Source organism: Dipodomys merriami, unplaced genomic scaffold (genome assembly GCF_024711535.1).
Source record: "Dipodomys merriami isolate MVZ:Mamm:240054 unplaced genomic scaffold, mDipMer1.0.p SCAF_41, whole genome shotgun sequence".
Taxonomy (NCBI): domain Eukaryota; kingdom Metazoa; phylum Chordata; class Mammalia; order Rodentia; family Heteromyidae; genus Dipodomys; species Dipodomys merriami.
This window is the reverse complement of record NW_027205715.1, coordinates 4001811-4022699: the sequence shown is the minus strand read 5'-3', so window position 1 is coordinate 4022699 and position 20889 is coordinate 4001811. Positions and strand designations below refer to the sequence as shown.

The window sequence follows — 20889 nt, the reverse complement described above, 5'->3', positions numbered from 1 at the left end:
ACACCAGTTAGCACAGAGAACAGTCAGATGACCCTATGACTAGAAAAGCACTGAGTGCTTTAATGGATCACTTGATCTGCAAGCTATTCCTTTCCAACCTCCCCCGCCCCCACCGCTGCCTCCCATGCCCCCCCCCCATCCTTTATTTCGCAGGAGGGCCTGTCGCCTGCATCTGCTCATTGCTGGTTTTCATTTTATTCCAAGCCTTGCGATAGCCTTTTAAGGACATCTGTAAAACACACAAAGTGGGGAGAAGGAGAGAAAACCTGAGTAAACTCAGTGTGCCTATTTCTAATGCATCTACTTCTAGTCCGGCAGAGGGTACAGATGACGCGGGCTGGGGGTGGGGGTGGGGGAGACAGCTGGGTAGAGGCTCCCAGGGGTCAGCTCCCACCCCAAACCTAAACCACATTGCCAGTTCCTGCAGCCTCTGGGGCTCACATGTGACCAGACCCAAGTTGGGATCCTAAATTCCTCCCTGCCACAAAGCAGTCACAACAAAGACAGAAGGAAAAATGTAGCTGGGACTCAGATGTGAAAACGCCCAGCTCCCAGTTTTCCAAGCAGCCCAACTGGGTTCTTAAGCCACAGTAATTCTGTCTTTGAAATGATCTCAGTGTTCGCAAGGGCTGTATGGTCCCAAGCTCTACTGTATAATCTGACAGCAGCATGTCATGGTGGTCCCATTATCCAGAAGTTGACAAGGGACCAGGGGGCTTCCATGAACACTGCACCACGCCCAGGGGCCGCAGGAGGACTCAAACACACAAAGACCCTGGCAACTATGGAAACGAATGCAGTCGAGTACTGAGTGACATTCAAAAATGCATTCTTGTCTCATTTTTAAGAATACTCCTCCATGTGCAAATCACTATTCAGAAGCTTCTAGAATTCATGATAGCAACAACTAAAAATACACTATTACTATAGTCTCTCCCTGATACCAAAACGAACAACAATAACAGTAAAAATAAAACATTTGTAAAAAGGAGTTTTAAAAGCCATTTCTCATTCTTCTTTTATAGCCGAAGCAATTGTTGAAATGTCTCATAGACAAAATACATCCAGCCTGGTGCCGGTTGCTCACGCCTAGCTACTCAGAAGGCTGAGATCTAAGGATCATGATTCAAAGCCAGCCCAGACAAGAAAGTCCATGAGATCCTTAGCTGCAATTAAACACCAAATAGCTGGAAGTGGAGCTGTGGCACTAGCCACAGGCTCAAGACACTAATCTTGAGGGAAAAAAAAAAAAAAAAAAGCAGGACTGGGAAGGTGGCTCAGTGGTAGAGTGCTTGCCTTGCATGCCTGAGGCCCTGGGTTCGATTCCTCAGCACCACATAAGCAAAAAGAAAAAAACCAGAAGTGGTGCTGTGGCTCAAGTGGTAGAGCGCTAGCCTTGAGCTGAAGAGCTGAGGGACAGCGCCCAGGCCCAGAGTTCAGGCCCCACAACCGGAAAAAAAAAAAAAAAAAAAAAAAAAGCTAAGTGATAGCATCCAGGCCCTGAGTTCAAGTCCTATGACCAGCATACATACAAAAAAAAAATTCTCCAAATGTCTCTATTATTTTAGGCCAACAAAACAGACCCCTAAACAAAACTTTTGAGGAGCATGAAAGATTTGTCAAGCTGCAGAGAAGGCATCATCCCACCTTGGGTCCTCAGGCTCACCTCTGCAATCTCCACTTTCCTCTCCCACATCTTGATGGTCTTCTCTAGGTCCCCAATTAGGATCTTTTCCTTGACGTACATCATCACTGGTGGCGCCCGGAACTCAGCTAGCTGCTTCCTCAACTTCTTGTTCTGAGTCTCAGCACTGGACCGGTCCTGAGTTGGGAAGGGCAGATTAGCTCCAGGGAAATCAGGAGGCTCCTGCTCAGAGGACGCTGTGGCCCTGGCATCTCTCTGTAGTCCTAGTGTAGTTCCAAAAAAAGTGGGTTTTTTTGTTTGTTTCTGATATTTATTTGTTTACAGATTATAACTTTTTTTTTTTGGTGGTACTGGGGATTAAAAACCACTTGCTTGCACTCCAAGCAAGCACTCCACTACTCAAACCATGTTTCCAGGCCTTTCACGTTTGTTGCTTGTTTTTGTTTTTTGTTTCCTCAGATAGGGTCTTATACTTCTTATACTTCTGATCTCACTACCATCAACCCCTGTGTAGGTGGCATTAAGGCTACCATGCCCAGTCAAATTGCAATGTTTTAAAGTTAATGAGAATCACCAGCTTTTTCTTTCTCTTCACTTCCTTTCCTATCTCTTACTTCATCCCAACCTTGTTTTGGTTTTAGTTTGGGCTTTGGTTTTATTAAGATGGGGTCTTGCTACATAGCCCAGGCTGTCCTTGAATTTACCATGTGACTCAGCTTGGCCTCAAACCCTTGACCCTCCTGTCTCTACCTCCTGAGGTTGAGGAAATAGGCCTATGCTACCATACTCAGCTTCCCTTTCCTGCATTCTTTCTTCCCTTTCTCCTTTACTAAGGAATATGCTTTACTTACGATTTATTTGTAAGAAAAAATGTCTATTTAACTTCACTTTAACTTCAGACCCATAAAATTTGCTACTTTTTTTGGTGTGTGCTGGTCCTGGGGCATGAATTCAGGGTCTTGAGTTCTTGCTTGGCCTTTTCAGTCAAGAATGGTACTCTACCACTTCAGCCATAGCTCTACTTCCAGCTTTTTGCTAGTTAATTGGAGATGAGTCTCACAGACTTTTCTGGGCTGGCTTCAAATTATGAGCTTCAGTCTTCCTCCCTCTCCCGCCTCTCCCCCCCCCCCCCCGCTTCCAGGAGGGCACCCATACTCTGTTAGAGTGTGCACCTGCCCTTCTGTTCATCTGTTTGCCTGCCTGCTTGCTTACTCAATTAAGCTCTGCCAAGTTTTCTTACAAAAAAATTGTGATCTTCAGATCTCATCCTCCTGAGTGGCAAGGATTATAAGCATGAGTCACCAGCATCCAGCTACTTGAAACACTTTTAAACATTAAATACATTCACACTGTAGTATAATCCCCTTCACCATGTGTCCCCAGAACTTTCCCTCTTCCCAAACTGCAACTCGGTCCCCATAAGCAATCCCATTCTTTACAGATCCCTTAAGGAACTTTTCAGAGCGTCACCTATAGTGAACATAACATTATTAGGTTGTAAATCCAGCTTCTGAACTGATGGCTCAGAGCTTTTGTGATCTCAGCTTCTCTGGGGAAATCATCAAGAATCTAGGAGCTTGGTAGATATACATGCAAGTGCTGTGTGCAGGAGACAGACATCAGAAATGGCATGTTTTGCCCTCTCTTACGTTCTCGGCTTGTAAAGTTTCTTTTTCAATTTTTTCAAGTAGTTCAGCTCTCGTTATAATCTCCTTGTCCAGGCTGATGTTCAGTTCCATTGCCCGGTAAAGCTTGCTCTGAAACACAAAGTGTCCATTAAGAGCTTGAGAGACAAGTGCACCAGGGGCTCACATCTGCTACTCAAGAGGCTGAGATCTGAGGATCAAGGTTCCGAACCAACCTGAGTAGAAAAGTCTAAGAGACTCTATTGCTAATTAACCAGAAAAATGCTGACCTGGAGGAGTGGCTCAAGTGGTAGAGCACCAGCCATGAGCAGGCAAGCTGAGCAAGAACACAAGGCTCTGAGTTCTTGCCTCAGTAAAAGGATTAACAAAGAAACAAATTTGCCAGGTGCTGATGGCTCATGCCTGTAATCCTAGCTACTCAGGAGGCTGAGATCTGGGGACTGCAGTTCAAAGCCAGGCCTGGCAGGAAAGCCCATGAGACTCTCATCTTCAATAAACCAGAGTGGAGCTGTGGCTTAAGTGGCAGAGCTCTAGTTGAGCAGGGACAGTGCTCCAGCCCTGAGTTCAAGCCCCCAAGACCAGCACACACACACACACACACACACACACACACACACACACACACACACACACACACACACACACACACACACACACACACACACACACACACACACACACACACAGAACTTGAAAAAGGCACAGAGGAGTAGAGGGAAGAGAATCTAGGCCTGCCTGTGCACAGGAACTTAGGTCTTCGGAATCTTGAGGACTGAGAACTAGAGTGGTTAGACACATATAGACCAAAATCTTGCCTCACTCTTATTAAGGACAACTTTAGGCAAGTCCTAGAACTTTATTAATACTGGTGCAGCCACTGTCTGGTAGGATTGTGGCCCTTCTGGTAGAGAACTAGACACAGTGCCTGACACATGAACCCTCAGCAGGTGCCATGACCACCTCTAGAGGTGGACATTGTGGTGAAGGACCACCACAGGGTGGATGAGAACCCTTGGCCCCTTTACAAGTGAGAAAACTGACCCTCAGGGAGGTGAATCAATCGGTCAAAGATCACACAGACAGTAGGAGCCAGGATTTGAAGCCAGGCAGTATGATTCTGTTGCCCATGGGTCCACCATGGGCCCAAGGCAGGGGCTGGAATTCCTCAGAAGCTGCCCTGAAGATTCTTTCTGCATCATCTGAAATTCCATTCCTCCCAACCCCCACCCCTGCCCCACGGCCCTTCTTACATGGGAACAAACCCTGACCGTGGAGCTGTCAGCCTGTATAGAGTTGGGATGTGCTCTGCTTAGCTGAGGAATGGGCCAGTAGAAGAAGCTAGAGATTTCAGGGGGTTCATTGGTCCAACAAACCTTGAACATTGTCCCACCCTTCACCAGGCACTGGCTAGTGGAAAATCTAGGCCTGTCTCTAGGAGGCCAGCCTCAGCCCAGAGGTGGGGAGGCTGGCAAATCACTGCAGAAAAATGGTAGCAGCCTTATTGTGCCAAGAAGCGACTATGCCAAGGCAGTGGAGGAGGGGAGAGCTATTCTGTCATGGAGAGGTGTGGGGGGGGGGATGGAGTCAAGGATGACTTTAGCACTTGGAGGTGTGGCTCAGTTGGTAAAGTGCCATCCAATGAATGAATGAATTGGAGTCTCAGTCTGGGACAAAAAGAAAGAGGTGTGTGTGGGGGGGGGGGGGGGGAGTATGGGAAGAGGAAAGAGGAAGAGAAAGACCTTCCAAACCAAGAGCCTGAGGGAAGAGGGTGAGAGCTATAGAGTCACAAAATGGAGGTTGAGGGGGGGCAGGAATGGAAGGGAAGGGGTGTGGTTATGGGGTGTCAGCCTGGAGCCACCTGGGAGGCCTCAGGGACCCAGGAGTCATTCTCCTCTCCACTTGTCCCTCTTTTTTTGGGGGGGGGGGTGGAGCCTGGGGCTTGAACTCAGGGCCTGAGTACTGTTCCTGAACTTGAACTTCTTTTGCTGAAATTTAGTGCTCTGCTACTTGTGCCACAGCTCCACTTCTGGATTTTGGGTGGTTAATTGCAGATAAGAGTCTCATGGACTTCCTTGTCTGGGCTAACCTTGAACCTCAAAATCCTCAGATCTCAGCCTCCTGAACTGCAAAGATTACAAGCAGGCCATGAGCCACTGGTGCCCAACCACACCTCACTTCTTAAAAGCTCATTTCTTGTTCCATGTCTTGTGTGTGAATGAGACCAAACTGAAGAGGACAGTAGAGGCTGTGGTGGGGGAGGAAGGGCTGGGCAAGGCGGGGCAGGAATTCTAGCAAACTTAGCCAGGAGGTGTGGGGAGGGGAGGGGAAGGATGAAGTTCACCCAACCACTCAGGAAGTCAGGGAAGGGGGGATGGAACAGCCAGGACACAGAAAGGCAACCCCTGTCTCTGCTGGGGCCAGTTCTCCATGAAGGCATGGTGGAGCCAGAATGTGATGCTGGGCAGAGGGGTCAGGCATCTGAGTAGGCCACCTCTGAAAAGGACCCAGTCTAGTAAACCACCACAGACTGTAGCTTAAAGCCACAGCCATTTCGCTTTTCTGTTGGTTCCCCCAGCCTCCCTTGTTTCTGGGGCTTGAACTCAGGGCCTGGGCACTGTCCCTGAGCTGCTTTTTGCTCAAGGCTAGCACTCTGCCACTTGAGCCACAGCTCCACTTCCAGCCTTTTGGTGGGTTAATTGGAGATAAGGGTCTCACTGACTTTTCTGCTTGAGCTGTCTTCAAACCGCAATCCTCCACACAGCCTCCTGAGGAGCTAGGGTTACAGGTGTGAGCCTCTGGCACCCAGCTCCATGGCCATTTCTTATCTCTTCTTCTCTATAAGGCAGAAGACTGGTTATACCAGCTTCTCTGGTCATGCCACCACCGGACTGAAACCAGTATTGACCAGGATGGTGGGTGTCATCTGAGACACAAGGTCCATCTCCAAGCTCACTGGCTGTTTGTTGGTAGAACTCACTTCCTTGCACTAAGGTGCTGTTTTCTTTCTGGCTGTCCGCAGGTGTGTCTCAGCTCTTAGAGACCACTCTAAGACCCTTTCTGCGTGGTTTTCTTTATCTTCAAGCACCAACAGAGAACTTTTGACCCAGAAAATAGCATTTCTGCTTCACGTCTCTATCTCTTACAAAGGAATTCTACTTTCAATAGTTTCATGTGACTAGGCCAGGCCCACCAGGATATTTTAGGATCAACTATGCCATATAATGTTACCTATTCATGCAACGGACATAGCCTGATGGTAGAAGCTGTCATATCAGAGCTTTGGCTGGGATTATTCAGGGTATATGCACCAGGGGCAAGGGTCTGAGGACATCTTACAATTCTACCTTCTTCCAGACACCCAGTCATTAGTCAAAAGTGACTCATGAGCTAGGGTCTGGTGGCTCACACCTGTAATCCTAGCTACTCAGGAAGGTAAGCCCTGGAAGATCAACGTTCAAGGCCAGTCTAGGCAGCAAAATTCACTAGACTCCACCTCCAACATAACCAGAAACAAGCAGAGCTGGAAGCGTGGGTTAGGTGGTAGAGCACCAGCTGAGCAAGTGTGAAGCCCACAGTTCAAACTTCTGGGCTGCCCACCCAAAATTTATTTAGTCAATGAAAGAGCAGAGTGATGTATGGCAGCTGTGCTAGCCCATCACACAGAAGAGGCTGTGTCTATCTGAGAGGTCTAAGTGCTATCCCCTGAGCACTTGACCTTGTACCTGATACATAGGTTGATGTTTTTGCCAGTAGACGAGAACTATTCTGTACATTGTTAATAAGGTGTCACAGTTAGGTGTTTGGCGTTCATGTCAGAGTGCTTCTCCTGTCCCACACCCAAACCCACCAAACACACACCTGAATTCTCAGCAGGTCATTTGGCAGTCTTAGCTGAACACACCTGCTCTGGCCAGCCTGTCTTTGGTGCTGATACAGCCCAGCCCAGATAAAAACCCTTAGACACAAGACTTCAGCTCTCCCTCAGCAGAACCACCATCGAATCCCTCCTCATCCCGGGAGAAGGGGGTCCTGCTCCCCAAGCCACAGCTGCTCTGTTTCCCTGGGCAGAGCTGAGAACTGGAACCTGGAGGAAGTGGGCCTGATTTCTACCCCAACCTGTCACTTGGGTCCACCTTTAAATGCCTGTGGGTATCCCCTCACGAAGGCTCCCCCCCCCCCCCGCCCATCCCTGCTGCTATCAGGTGCAACAGGCTCTGGACCAGAATGGCTCCTTCAGCCCTCGGCGGCCTGTGCTGCTGCTGTAATCCACAGTGAGTTTTGGGATGCCCTGCAGAGCTCAGATCAGCACCTGGCAGCTTCCCTGCATAAATCGATAGCAAGGCCAGACAGGTCCCACATTATTTCAGTGACTTTACGGGTTAAGATGGAGGTCCCACATGATCTGAGCATGTGCTTCCGGCTCTGATGCAGTCACAGGGACTGACTTGGTGTGGATGCCGTGATCAGATACCAAGCGCTGATGCGATAAGCTCCGAGGGTGACCTGCTGGATGGCTGGATGCTTATGACACATCCATTTCCAAGTGCCTGCACAGTGTGTCCAGCATATTCTATGGAGGAGGAGAGGCAAATGAATGGGTCACAGTGGGCTGGGAGTCCAGTCCCAGCTCTGTCTCCAACCTGAGTCCTGAATCTGGCAAATATTGTATATCTTTGAACCTCGGGTTTTTATTTATTAAAGAAAAATATTTAATAAACATAAGCCTGGTCTGAATATATTCAAGTTACTTTTTTAAAAAAAACTAGGGCTTGAACTCACCTAATCACTGTTGCAATTAACTAGCCTGGACTGGCTTCAAACCTCGATCATCCTATTTCAGCTTTCTTTGTAGCTAAGATTACAAGCATGAATTACTAGATGTCTGCTGACCAACTCAAATTAACTGTGTGTATGTGCGTGTGAATGCATGTGTGTGTGCGTATGTGCGTGTGTGTCTGCGTGTGTGTGTGTGTGTGTGTGTGTGTGCTGTTCCTGGCTCTTGGACTCAGAACCTAGGTGCTGTCTCTTCGCTTCATTGCTAAGGTTTAGTGTTCTAATACTTGAGTGTCAGCTCCAATCCCAGTTTTTCTGGTGGTTAACTGGAGATTAGAATTCCATTGGCTTTCTGGCTGACTTCAAACCACAATCCTCAGATTTCAGCCTCTTGAGTAGCTAGGATTATAGGCATGAGCTACCAGCACCCAGCTTCAAATGTATTCCTCTCCTCTCCTTTCCTCCTTTCCTTCCTTCCTTCCTTCCTTCCTCCCTCCCTCCCTCCCTTCTTTCCTTCCTTCCTGCCTTCCTTTCCTTCCTTCCTTCCTTCCTTCCTTTCTGTCCAAGGCTAGAACTCCAACTCAGTACTTGTGGCTTTCACTCATTGGTTAGCACTCTATTAACTGAGACAATCCTTCAGACTTACATTTTAAAACAATACTGTGTGGGTCAAAGGACACCGCAGAGTGAGTTAACTCAGCCTATAGCCACCATTGTTATTTGGGCACTAGGCCAGGAAGCAGTAGACTTTTTCCATAAAGAATCAGATACTAAATAGTTTAAGTTTTTGCAGGTCAAGAGGCAAATATCATATATACTATGTAATTATTTATATTAGCAAGAGAAAAAAATCCCTAAATTCCAGTATTATATTGATGAAATTAAAAGTGTAAGACTGAACTATAATATTTTGGAATTCAGGCCTGCTAATGAAAAGAGGGAATGTCTTGGGGAGAAGTCAGTTTTCCTTCTCTGGGTTTTGGAACTCCGAAAATGTTTTCTATCATCTAATTTCCTGCAAATGTTTTTCTGTAAAAGCCATTCTGAGCTCACAGGCCAGCGGGTAGAACACACTTGTTCAGCTTGCTAACCACTATGACGGTCAGACAAGAGTCACTCATAAGGTGGCCAGATGGCCTGGTGTGCCGGGGAGAGGCCCTAATCAGCCAATAGGCTCTACTTAATTATTAATAGTGCCTTCTTCTTTCCCTACGGCATTGTATTTGGGTGATAAATAATTTAGTCATTCTCTGATTTATAGCTGAGACTGTTTTCCTTTGTCACATTTTAAGCAGGGAAGCACTTAATATATGCCTAAGTTAAACACAGACCTAAATGTGGTTAGCGTTTTAAAAACATCATGCATAAAATTAACCTGGAGAGATGGATCATGCCTGTAATCCTAGCTACTCAGGAGGCTGAGATCTGAGGACTGAAGCAGGGCTGTTGCTTGAGTAGTAAAGTGCTAGCCTTGAGCAAAAAAAGCTCAGGGACAGTGTCCAGCTCCCAGGACTGGTACACACAGGCAAAAAAATAAATAAAATTATCTGGAGAATTCAAAATGAAGTGTCAGACATGGGCTGCACCCCCTAATCCAACCAATATCTGTGTAGTAGGGCACTGTTTGTTGTTATTTTGTTTATTTACACATACACATACATATATCTACATGCATATACATGTAGATATATGTATACACACATGTATACGTTGGTCTCATGCTTCCAGAGTTGTGGAAGGAAATTTTAGGAGGCATGGTGAGAGAAGTCAGGAGGTAGTACTGGGTGAAATTGCACAAGAACTTCCCTATGGCTGGACAGTTGGGTGTGAGCATCAGTCAGGGGTGCTGCGCGTTGGGGTATGTAGGCTCTGGGGCAGGCTGAGTCTTACTTTGTATGCATTAAGGGTCTGCAGAGTGCTTCCAGCGGCCAGCTTCAGCTGGATCAGCTCTTGATTCCTCGCTTCAATTGTCTCTACATACTGAGCATTTTCAATCTTCAACTGCTGAAAATCAACATCGTGGAGGGCCTCGCCCACCTCTTCCTTCTACAACTCAGAAAGAAGGAAAGATGGTTGTTCAGATATGATTTCTGAATGTAGCCTCCCACCTTGAAACTTCAGGATGAGAGTTTGGAGATCTGTCATCATTCAGTCATTCCACAAATGTCCTGGGCAACCATGCTATGGTTTGGGGATGGATGTTTGAGCTAATACAATGCTCCTTGGCCCAGCTAAACTGTGGTGCTGGGAATGGGAAAAGGAACACATAGAAGTCCTGGTCAGGGCCTGGAAAGGATTCTCTCAAAGGGTGGTACCTAAACAAGGCTGTAAGGAAGAGTAGGGATCCAATCATTAAAAAGTCTTTTGTAGCTGGGCACTAGTGGCTCACACCTGTAATCCTAGCTGCTCAAGAGGCCAAGATCTGAGGATTTTGATTTGAAGCAAGCCCAAGCAGGAAAGTCTGTGAGACTTTTATCCCCACTAAACTACAAAAAAAAAAAAAAAAAAGCCAGAAATGGAGCTTTAGCTCACCTGGTAGACCACTGGCCTTAAACAAAAGATCAGGTACAGTGCCCAGGCCCTGAGTTTAAGCCCCAGGACTGGCTCACACAAGTCGTTTGTAAACCTGGAAAACCCCTCCTTTGCTTCTAAGTTGTTTCTACAGGGTGGGTGTGTAATAACATCAGGCTACCTACTTGATTTGCCCTCACACTGCCCGCCCAGCTAGGCCTTTGCTATCTTAAATTTGTGGCTATATTTGTTCAACTTGGGGGTAGTTGTAAAGTGCTTCTTCTTTCCTTCTTCTCAAACAATTTCTTTAAGCCCCAATGTCACCAGTCTTCTAGCTCTCATACATTCTACCTGTTTTCTTGCCCTGTGGGCAATTCCTTTCTCCCTGATTTTTTTGCACAGTAGCTGAGTGAGTTTCTTATTAGCTGCTACAAGGTCAAAAATACCTAAAATAATGCGCTTTTTTTGTCTTACAGTTCTGGTCAGAAATCTAAAATGGGTTTGGGGGCTAAAATCAGGATACTGGCAGACCTTGAATCCTTCTGAAGCCTTTCAACACTTCCAGATTCTAGAAGTTTCCTGTATTCCTTGGCTCATGACCCCTTCCTGTATCTCATCACTATGATCTCTGCTTCCCTTGTATCTTCTTTTACCCTCCCCACCAGCTAGCATACAGGAGATCACATTCAGTCCAAGATCACCTCCCCATCTCAACTTACTTCATCATATCTGAAAAATCCTTTTGTTGCATAAAGTCACAGATCCCAAGAGTTAAGACAGGAGCAGCTTTGGCGGGCATGAAAGCTATGATCCGACCTGCCTTTGAAAGGAAATATAGAGGGGGAAAAGCCACATACCTGTCGCAATTGTAAAAGCATTTTTTTCCTCTGAACTTTGAGAGAAACATTTTTCAAACATAATTTATCCTTCATATTATCCTAAGGAAAAAAAAAGCATATTATAATCAGTTTCTCTTCTTTTATCCCTGTTGGTTTGAAAAGTAGATGGGGAGCTGCCGACCAGACCTTGAATCTAACATCCCATCATTTATTTGAAGTCCTTTAACTTCCACCCTGGCTGGCACTGCAATGGTGTTTCACACGGGGATAGCATGCAGAGGAAACTGGGGATGCTCCATGCAAATTGCTTTTCAATTCACAGTTATTTGGGTGTGGGGCTCCCGGAAGGGGGAGTTCTTGACAAAAATGATCTTATGATTCTGTAGTTTCTTTTTCTTTTTTTTTTGCCAGTCATGGTGCCTGAACTCTGGGCCTGGGCGCTGTCCCTCAGCTCTTCAGATCAAGGCTAGCACTCTACCACTTGAGCCACAGCACCACTTCCAGCTTTTTCTGCTTATGTGGTGCTGAGGAATCGAACTCAGGGCCTCATGCAAGCAAGGCAAGCACTCTACCACTGAGCCACCTTCCCAGCCCTGATTCTGTAGTTTCTTATTCTCACATGTTGGCTCACATGTGAGATGTAGTACAGGCTCCAGAGCTTGACATGCTGGAGAAGTCTCTGGAAACGAAGGCCTACTACACGTCTCCCCCCAAACTCCCCGCTTCTCCCTTTCTAAGACCTAATCAGCAGCCAACTCACCCTCCGGCGGTTCATTTCCTCTATGTACTTCATTACTTTTTGAGTGGCCAAAATACTGCCTTTCTTCTTGGATATGGTTTTTAGAATATCTTTTTCAAAGTCATGCACTGCTCTCTGAACTTCAGTCCATCGAATTTCAGCTTCTTCGATGATGGCCTGGGAGAGTAAGAATAAGTGGGATGAGTTTCCCAAAATTCCCAAGGACACATTCCCTGGGGATACCGAAATTCCCAAGCTGTTTTATGCCCCAAAATATAAAACGTCTTAGTCTTAGAAAGACAGATACAAACCTGATTACTTGAATATTATTTTATTGTTTAATAACTAGGAGACAGGGCTGGGAAGGTGGCTCAGTGGTAGAGCGCTAGCCTTGAGCTGAAGAGCTGAGGGACAGCGCCCAGGCCCAGAGTTCAGGCCCCACGACCGGACCCCTCCCCCCCAAAAAAAGGGTAGGACAAAAAAACAAAAGCAAAGTCTTACCTATCTCTATAGATAGGTATTTGAAATATTATTTACCCATTAAAAATAATGTTATGTTAAATTATCTAGAAGGACATAAGGCAAAACCTTAATCATAGTTAAGTCTAGAGAATAAGTTTGTAAGGAAGTAAGACACTCATGCATTTCTGTACCTTCAAAAAGATGTTATAGCAGAGGGGCCCATCAGCTGCACTGGACATAGATGAAAATGAACTAAGCAACCCAAGACAGCGATGGGAAGGGAGGAATGAGAGGAAAGAGGGAACAGCCTACATTCAGCAAGAAGAAAGAAATGTAAATATCACCTGATGTGGAAGAAATAATTGTATTGTCAAAGCTCATAGACTTCACAAACTTTTTGGACCATTATAATGACAATTTGCCTTGTGAAGGTTAAAATGTGTTTGTGACTTTAACTAAATATCACTATTCCACAATACTGTGATATGTGACATTTATGTAATCACCTAATCTCAATTAAAAAATTAATATTAAAAAAAACAAAAAGATGTTATAAGTAAAAATATGTGTAAAAGTAAAAAAAAAATGTCCGCAAACTAGCAGGTTAGGACAATGGTAGCATATTGGAGGCTCCTTTAACTTGCTGGAAGTGTCCATTTGGAAAGAGAAAAGAAGGGGAGAATGTCACAAGGATAGGGAGAGAGGGAAGGAGAAAGAAGTTCTGATGGTTCATTGATAGGAAATATGGATCAACTTGGCACATCCACTGGAAGCAACAAGTGTGATTTTACATGTGTTGGCCTTTCAGTAGAAAAACAGAAAGAGGTGTCTATTTGTCATATCACATGGTTCTCAAAGGCACTGTGAACAATCCAATCAATAGGGATGGTTCTCCCATCACTGGAGGAGAAACAAACCACTGTGTTGTACTCACTGGGAGATACTGTTGGAATCCATCAGGGCTTGCACCATGACCATGCACACAATACATGAAGGACAACTTAGGGTTTTGTTTTTATTTTAATCAATCACTCATTTAAACCTCAAACTCCTTTTATTATTAAAGAATTGTAAACTTTTGAAGGTATGCTGTGTTTATGGGTTTTGTTTTAAAGAATCCATCTCTTAAATCCTTATGCTAAAATACTTAGATAAATAATATGACTAGGGTATACTTTCTAATAACCCTGGGAGTGAGGAAAAAATTGGGGCAATGATGACTGAAGAGCACCCCTCCATTGACCAGCGTTGCACTGGGGTATTGAGCACAGAGGGCTTCGTTGTGTTACTGTGCTACATTAGTGTGTTTTGGAAAAAATTTTTTAATTAAGATAGTCTTATTTTTGTTTGTGTTTTGTCAGTCGTGGGTCTTGAACTCTGGGCTTGGGCACTGTCCCTCAGCTCTTCAGCTCAAGGCAAGTGCTCTGCCACTTGAGCTACAGCACCACTTCTGTTTTCTGGTGGTTAATTGGAGATCAGAGTCCAGCAGACTTTCCTGCCTGGACTGGCTCTGAACCACAATCCTCAGATCTCAGCCTCCTGAGTAGCTAGGATTACAGGGGTGAGGCACTAGTGCCCAGCTATTAAGGTAATTTTAAATGTGTTGTCTGTCAAGTAAGTGGCAAGTTCTTTAAAGGTAAGGAGGGCCTCAACTTGTCTTATCCTGCCTGTGTTTCCTCTAAAACACCAACAGTAACACAGACATACCATAGGTACTCCCTGATGAGGTGTAAGTGGGGGCCCAGGAAGGACAAAGAGATACCTCCTGATCCTGCAGGTCCCGTTCAGCATTGGCTCTCATATGCCTTATTTCATCCTTTGTGTCTTCCAGCTCCCTTTGTACAAGCTCAAGTTTTTGGTCTACAGCCAGGCCTGCCAAGCGGTCCATGCGGGCCTTGGATTTCCGTCTGCTTCGAAACTATTAAACCCAAGAGAAACAAAGTCACTGTCAAAGAGGAATTGGTGGCATTTACCAGTGGCTCACACCTGTAATCCTAGCTACTTAGGAATTTGAAATCTGAGGCTTGAAGTTCAAAGCCAGCCTGAGCAAGAAAGTCTGTGAGCCCCTTCTGTACAATGAATTACCAAAAAAGCTAGAAGTGGAGCTATGGCTCAAGTTGGTAGAGTGCTAGCCTTGAGCAAAAAACCAAAACAAAAACAAACAAAAAAAAACAACAAAAAAAACAAGAGACAATACTCAAGCCCAAAGTTCAAGCCTCAGAACCAGCACATACACACAAAAACATCAGCCCAAGATGGATATCAAATGATCCCTAAGAACTGTCAGAAACCTCCCTGAATGAAGTTAGAGGGGATAAATGCCTGGTAAAGAGATGCTGTTATGCTTTGAGCCTGAAATGTTCCTGGAAGGTTCGTGGGTTGAAGGCCTGATTCCCAGTACAGCAGTCTTCAGAGATACAGCCTTTGAGAGGTGATCACAACATCTCTAACCTCATTAATGGCTTAATCCATTAGCAGGTGGGAGGTGATGGAAATTTGGGAGGTGGGACCTGTTGAAGGGAGTGGGTTCTTTCAAGTATGCCTTGGGGGCTGTATTTTGTCCCCAGCATCTTTTTCTCCATCTCTTTCTGAGTTCTGTTGCCATGAAGTGAGCAGGCTTCCCCAACACATATTCCCACCATAGTGGTATGCCTCACTTCAAGTTCAAAGCCATGAAGCCAGTCAATGAACAAAGACCTCTGAAACCAGAGCCAAACTCAATCTGCCTTCTAAGTTGATTGCTCAGGTGTTTGTCACAACCACACCAAATTAGGCCAAAAGGGATTTTGATTTCCTAAGTCACCTAAGGCCTTGTACTATGATCTATTTTGGACAATAATTTTTTTTCTATTTTTTTTTTTTTGTCGGTCGTAAGGTTTGAACTCTGGGCCTGAGCACTGTCCCTCAGCTCTTCAGCTCAAGGTGAGCACTCTACCACTTGAGCTACAGCACCACTTCTGGTTTTCTGGTGGTTTTTTATTGGAGATAAGAGTTTCACGGACTTTCCTGCCCAGGCTGGCTTTGAACGGAGATCCTCAGATCTCAGCCTCCTGAGTAGCTAGGATTACAGGCGTGAGCCACCAGCGCCTGGCTAAATTAGGGAAATTTTTACTGGGGGAATCTAATCCCACTGTAGATCCATATTCAAGGTCGTGGGAAGCCTCAAGTTTAGGAAAAACTGGTTTAGAAAGTTTTAGCAAAATGGGGCTGGGAAGGTGGCTCAGTGGTAGAGCGCTTGCCTTGCATGCATGAGGCCCTGGGTTCGATTCCTCAGCACCACATAAGCAAAAAGAAAAAAGCTGGAAGTGGCGCTGTGGCTCAAGTGGTAGAACGCTAGCCTTGAGCTGAAGAGCTGAGGGACAGCGCCCAGGCCCAGAGTTCAGGCCCCATGACCAGACCCAAAACAAAACAAAACAAAACAAAAACAAAAAAAAACACGAAAGTTTAAGCAAAACAGATAAACAAAAATCTTTCATTTTTCTAGGTATGTGAGGCAAAGGTCACAAGTGAGTGGTCCAGGAAATGCGTGGGCCTCAAAGTTTGCTGCTCAAAGGAAAAGTCTATACACACACAGTCCCTTTGAGAGGTGGAGGCTGCTTCGCTCCTTAATGTGGCCAGACAGGCTTGTAAATAATTACATCCCCAAACTTAAGGGAATTCTTTTATATAAACTAAGATATTCTGGGGCAGTCAAATCCATTACTAACTAAACCCAGTTCTCTGACTTGAAAGAGAAACTTTGAGGGAAGAGAAGAACCAAAAGTAGAACAGGGAATCAGGTACCAGTGGCTCATACCTTTAATCCTTGCTGCTCAGGAGGCTGAGAAGCCAATCCTAAGCAGGGAAATCTTCAAGACTCTTATTTGGAATTAACCAGCAAAAAGCTGGAACTGGATAAGTGGCTCCAGAGAACTAGTCATAAGCAAAAAAACCAAGTAAGAGCATGAGAGCCTTAGTTCAAGCCCTAGTACGCTGAAAAACAAACTAAAAGCAAAAAGACTTAGGGGCATGGCTCAAGTGATAATTCAGTTGCCTAGTAAGTAAAATGGTCCTGGGTGCAATCTCTAATACCACTATTTTTTTTTTTTTGGCAGAGCACTAGCCAATAGGTAAAAATGGCATATACTGTGTTTGAGTCCTGGTCTTGGACCTAAAAAAGAAACAAACAAATAAAGCAAAACAAAAACCAAAAAAGGAAAGGAAGGATGGAAAGAGTGATATGTCCATTTGGCCAAAGAGGGGAACATCAAAAGATAGAGAGCAATACTATTTACATTTAAGGGGATAAACAGATTAAAAGGATTTTCAGGTCTCCGTTGTGTACCTGTGCAAGATCGGCTGCAGAAATTTTGATGTCTGATAACCGGGGAGGCCGGTGATCCCCAGGCTCCAGTTTAGAGTAATATTTCTCAAACATCTCTGTCTCCGTTCTGAGAGCTGAATTCCCATAGCTGAAAGGCAGAGGAACCTAAGTAAGTTCTAACAGGAATTTATAGCCCCAGCTAACCAGTTCTTAGTACTTACTAGCCACATTGGCTTGCTGAAGGTGTCTTATTTTCTTCACCTATAAAATGGTGCTGCATTTTAGGGCTGCAACAAGAAATGCAAAGACTGGGCCAGATAGTTCCAAACCACCAGAATAAGTGCTAGTCAAGTGTTTGGTATCTTTGTTATTATGTTTAATGAGCCATAAAATTCAGTGTACTGGTAGAATATTGAAAATGATTTTTATTGGTTGTATCTTCAAGTATCATCTAACTCATTTGTGAAATTCCTTCTGAGTTGCTACCTTCTTGAAGTTATACATGCCACTATCTTCAGATATTTTCTTTGGTTTATGTTTCTCAGCAGTCTTATGTCTAGTACTGACAGATGAAAGAATAAACAATGGAAAACTTTAAACAACTAGAGATGAGAAATCAAGGCTGTCTTGAATATGCAAGATTGTGATCTTTTTGAGCTTCTTAACATCTCACATCTATGTAATTTAGCATATTTTGTATATATGTGGGTGCATATTGCACATACGTTAAGAAAGAATACTGCTGATTTGTTAGTGTTGTTTTGGCAGATACTGGAGTTTGAACTCCAAGACTTGCACTCACTCAGCTTGCTTGCTTGGCTGATGCTCTTCCACTTGAGCCATACTTTCAGCCCAGCTTTTTGCTGGTAATTTTGGAGATGAAGTCTTATAGACTTTAGTGCCTGCACTGGCTTCAAACTGGATCTCAGCATCCTGGGTAACTGGGATTACAGGCATGATTCACTGTTGCCCAGCTAGCATGGATGTTTTCATATATTATTGAGCTAACTCCTCTTTGGCTAATTTTTTGACAGTCCTGGGGCTTGAACTCAGGGCCTGGGCATTGTCTCTGAGCTTCTTTTGCTCAAGGATAGCACTGTACCACTTGGGCCACAGTGCCACTTCCGGCTTTTTCTATGTATGTGGTACTGAGGAATCGAACCCAGGGCTTTATGCAAGCACTCTACCACTAAACCACATTCCTTGTATGACTAATTTTTAAGATTAGTGGAGAAGACTCAATGGTAAACATAAAATAGCTAACTATCTTGATTTTCCAGCATATATCATATTTGTGGTGTAGCCTGTGGAGTTGCTCCTGAGTCTGAAGCCCAGAACAAACATTCACTGGGTATGTGAACTTAGGGAAATGACCTCCCAGGATTTCTGATATTGCTTTAGGTCATCTATCCAAAATGCATGGCAAATAATAAGCACTCAAAAACTGATAGCAACAGGCCAATTGTGGCCTATTTATAGATGTATAAATCAACATCTCCTTAGTTGCAGAAATCAGAATACTCTGCAAGACCACTGATTCATAGGATGAACCTACATCATGGAATCCTGGTATTCCATTTACTTTCTAGGGTAGATACAAGTCAGAGAGCTAACAATAGTCCTTCCTCGCTGTCTATAGTGATTCTTTTTTCTCTTTTCTCTTTCTTTTGTGTTGGTCCTAGGGCTTGAACTCAGGGCTCGAATGCTGTCCTTGAGCTTCTTTTGCTCAAGGCTAGTGCTCTACCCCTTGAGCCACAGCTCCACTTTCTATTGTTGTTGTTGGTGGTGGTGGTGGTGGTGGTGGTGTGTGTGTGTGATTTAGTGGAGGTAAGAGTCTTACAAGCACTGGTGGCTCATGCCTATAATCCTAGCTACTCAAGACGGTGAGATTTGAGAATCACAGTTCAAAGCCATCCCTGCCAGGAAAGTCTGTGAGACTCTGACACTAAAATGCTGGAAGGAGCTATGGCTCAAAGTGATAGAGCCCTAGCCTTAGGCAGAAAAGCTCAGGGACAGCTCCCAGGCCCTGAGTTCAAGCCCCACAAATGACAGAAAAGAAAAAAAAAGCTTTACAGACTTTCCCAGGCTTCAAGATGCAATCTTCAGATCTCATCCTCCTGAGTAGCTAAGATTACAGGCCCGAGCCACCAGCACCTGGCTCTATTGTCTTTTTTATGCCCTGGTTCTGCAATGTTGCCTTAGAGGTAAATCATCCCAATTGCTTCCTTTCTACCCTGCTGCCTTATTAATTTTATCACTAGCATTGGGAAGAGGCTTAGAGGTCACCTGAGGTAGGATTGGGAAGCTCCTGGGCACAGCCTGGCACCAGTCAGATACCAGGGTCTCAAGTTCTAGCTTCACTAATAACCTTCACCAGTGACTCTTGGGGTTACTGAGGGTTTTCCACTCCTTCACCCCGACCCTGGTTTCCTTATTTCTCCACCCCATCTTGGTTTTATCAACAGCTTGTTAGGTCACTGGTGCTGGAGCCCCTGGGACCACCAAGCAAAGTCAAGCCCCTGTAGGGGGGTGGGGAGGGGGTAGGAGAGGCCTCAGTTTCCCCGCTGTTCATGGATGGTCTCCACGCTGGAGCCTAGGTTTTAGGCCTCTGGGGCAGAGGGTCCACGTTGAAGGGTGATGGCCCATAGAAGACACTGGCCGATACCTGAGTTCATCCACCAGCCCGCACAGCTGGATAACAGGCAGGTCGTTCTCCTCGCTCCCCTGGGAGTCCGTGAGGCCGCTGTCGCTCTCATCATCAGTCATCATGCTGCTCAAGCGGCCCTGGACCGCGTCTAGAGGGTCCCGCGAGTCCCTGGTGCTTCCAGCCATTTGTCACTCACAACGCGACCCTGCTGCTGCTACGCGTTGCTAAGATGACCGACCATGGGCGGGCGGGGCGGGAGGGGCGGGGCGGGCGGGGCGGGCGGGGCTTCCGTAGGGCACGCCCACCTCCCCAGCCTATCGCCGCGAGGCTGCTGGCCCCGCCCCGACACCCAGACCTGGTCGATTTCCCTCCGAAAGTTGGTGGGAATGTTGCAGCGGGGGTTGCTTCAGCCCTCCTTAAATCTGGCACGGTGCGAAGTTTCATTTATGAAAACCCTTGCAACAACCCTGCAATACTGCCTGTTATGTGTCCGTTCTGATCACCAGGAACCCAGGCAGTTCACAAGGATTTCTGGGAGTGTTTTACGTTTCCTTCTCTTATTGTGAGATCCCCTTACTCTGCACCTCACAGACCAACTGCTGTCTCCTTCAGAGACCCACGTCTTGCATTGCTGGAAGAAAACAACATGGCTGATGACAACAGTACTATACATTTACAGAGGGGTTGAAAGCAGCCCAGCTGACAGAGCGCTAGCCAATAAGAGAATGCGTTAGATACGAAGTTTGAGCCAAAAAAAGAAAGAGATGCGCCTTAGTGAGGACTGGATATCTATTATGTCCTGGTGGAATGCATTTGAGAGTGACCAATCTGGCCCTCAAAAGGCTTCCAGTTAAATGAGGGAAATTGCCCCTAAATAAGCTGTTGTGGCCTGCTGTGATGATAGGGCCAGACCTAATGGTGCTGTACAATTAGGAGTGGTGAAGGTGGCAAATTTTAGTTTTGTAGTTTTTTGACCACTTATTTTTTATTTTCACTTTTTTGTTGTTGTTGACCTAGGGTTTGAACTCAGGGCCTGGGTGCTGTCCTTGATCTTCTTTTGCTCAAGAATAGTGCTCTACCACTTGAACTACAACTCCACGACTGGTTCTCTTAGGGATGGTTAATTGGAGATAAGAGTATCACAAATCTTCCTAGTGGGCTATCTTTGAACGGCAGTCCCCAAACCTCAGCCTCCTGAGTGGCTAGGATCACAGGTGTGAGCCAGCAGTGCCAGGCTTTGACCATCATTGTAAAGCAGTGAAACAATGTGAACTTCAGGATATAATAATTTTGTTTGAAAAGAGCAAATTTTAGCCCCTTTCCT

General features: G+C 45.5%; 1 protein-coding gene across 1 annotated transcript; it reads right to left on the bottom strand.

The window, feature by feature from the left end:
• Positions 1-142: 142 nt before the first annotated feature.
• Cfap263 (cilia and flagella associated protein 263) lies at positions 143-19802 on the bottom strand. The gene is made up of 9 exons (XM_069992669.1): positions 19584-19802; positions 16940-17066; positions 14378-14533; positions 12175-12330; positions 11433-11513; positions 9955-10110; positions 3295-3402; positions 1667-1822; positions 143-229 (listed from the first exon to the last, which is right to left on the bottom strand). Exons 1-9 carry the CDS (start codon positions 19748-19750, stop codon positions 143-145), a joined length of 1194 nt encoding a protein of 397 aa, XP_069848770.1. The 5' UTR covers positions 19751-19802.
• Between the last annotated feature and the right edge of the window lie 1087 nt (positions 19803-20889).

Excerpts from the sequence above, each read along its gene's own strand:
- Cfap263 (XM_069992669.1), bottom strand. The coding sequence starts at position 19,750 with ATGGCTGGAAGCACCAGGGACTCGCGGGACCCTCTAGACGCGGTCCAG. Across the intron at positions 14,534-16,939 it reads CTGCAGCCGATCTTGCACAG|TTTCGAAGCAGACGGAAATC; the intron begins GTACACAACGGA and ends TGGGTTTAATAG. Across the intron at positions 230-1,666 it reads GGAAAGTGGAGATTGCAGAG|ATGTCCTTAAAAGGCTATCG; the intron begins GTGAGCCTGAGG and ends TGTGTTTTACAG.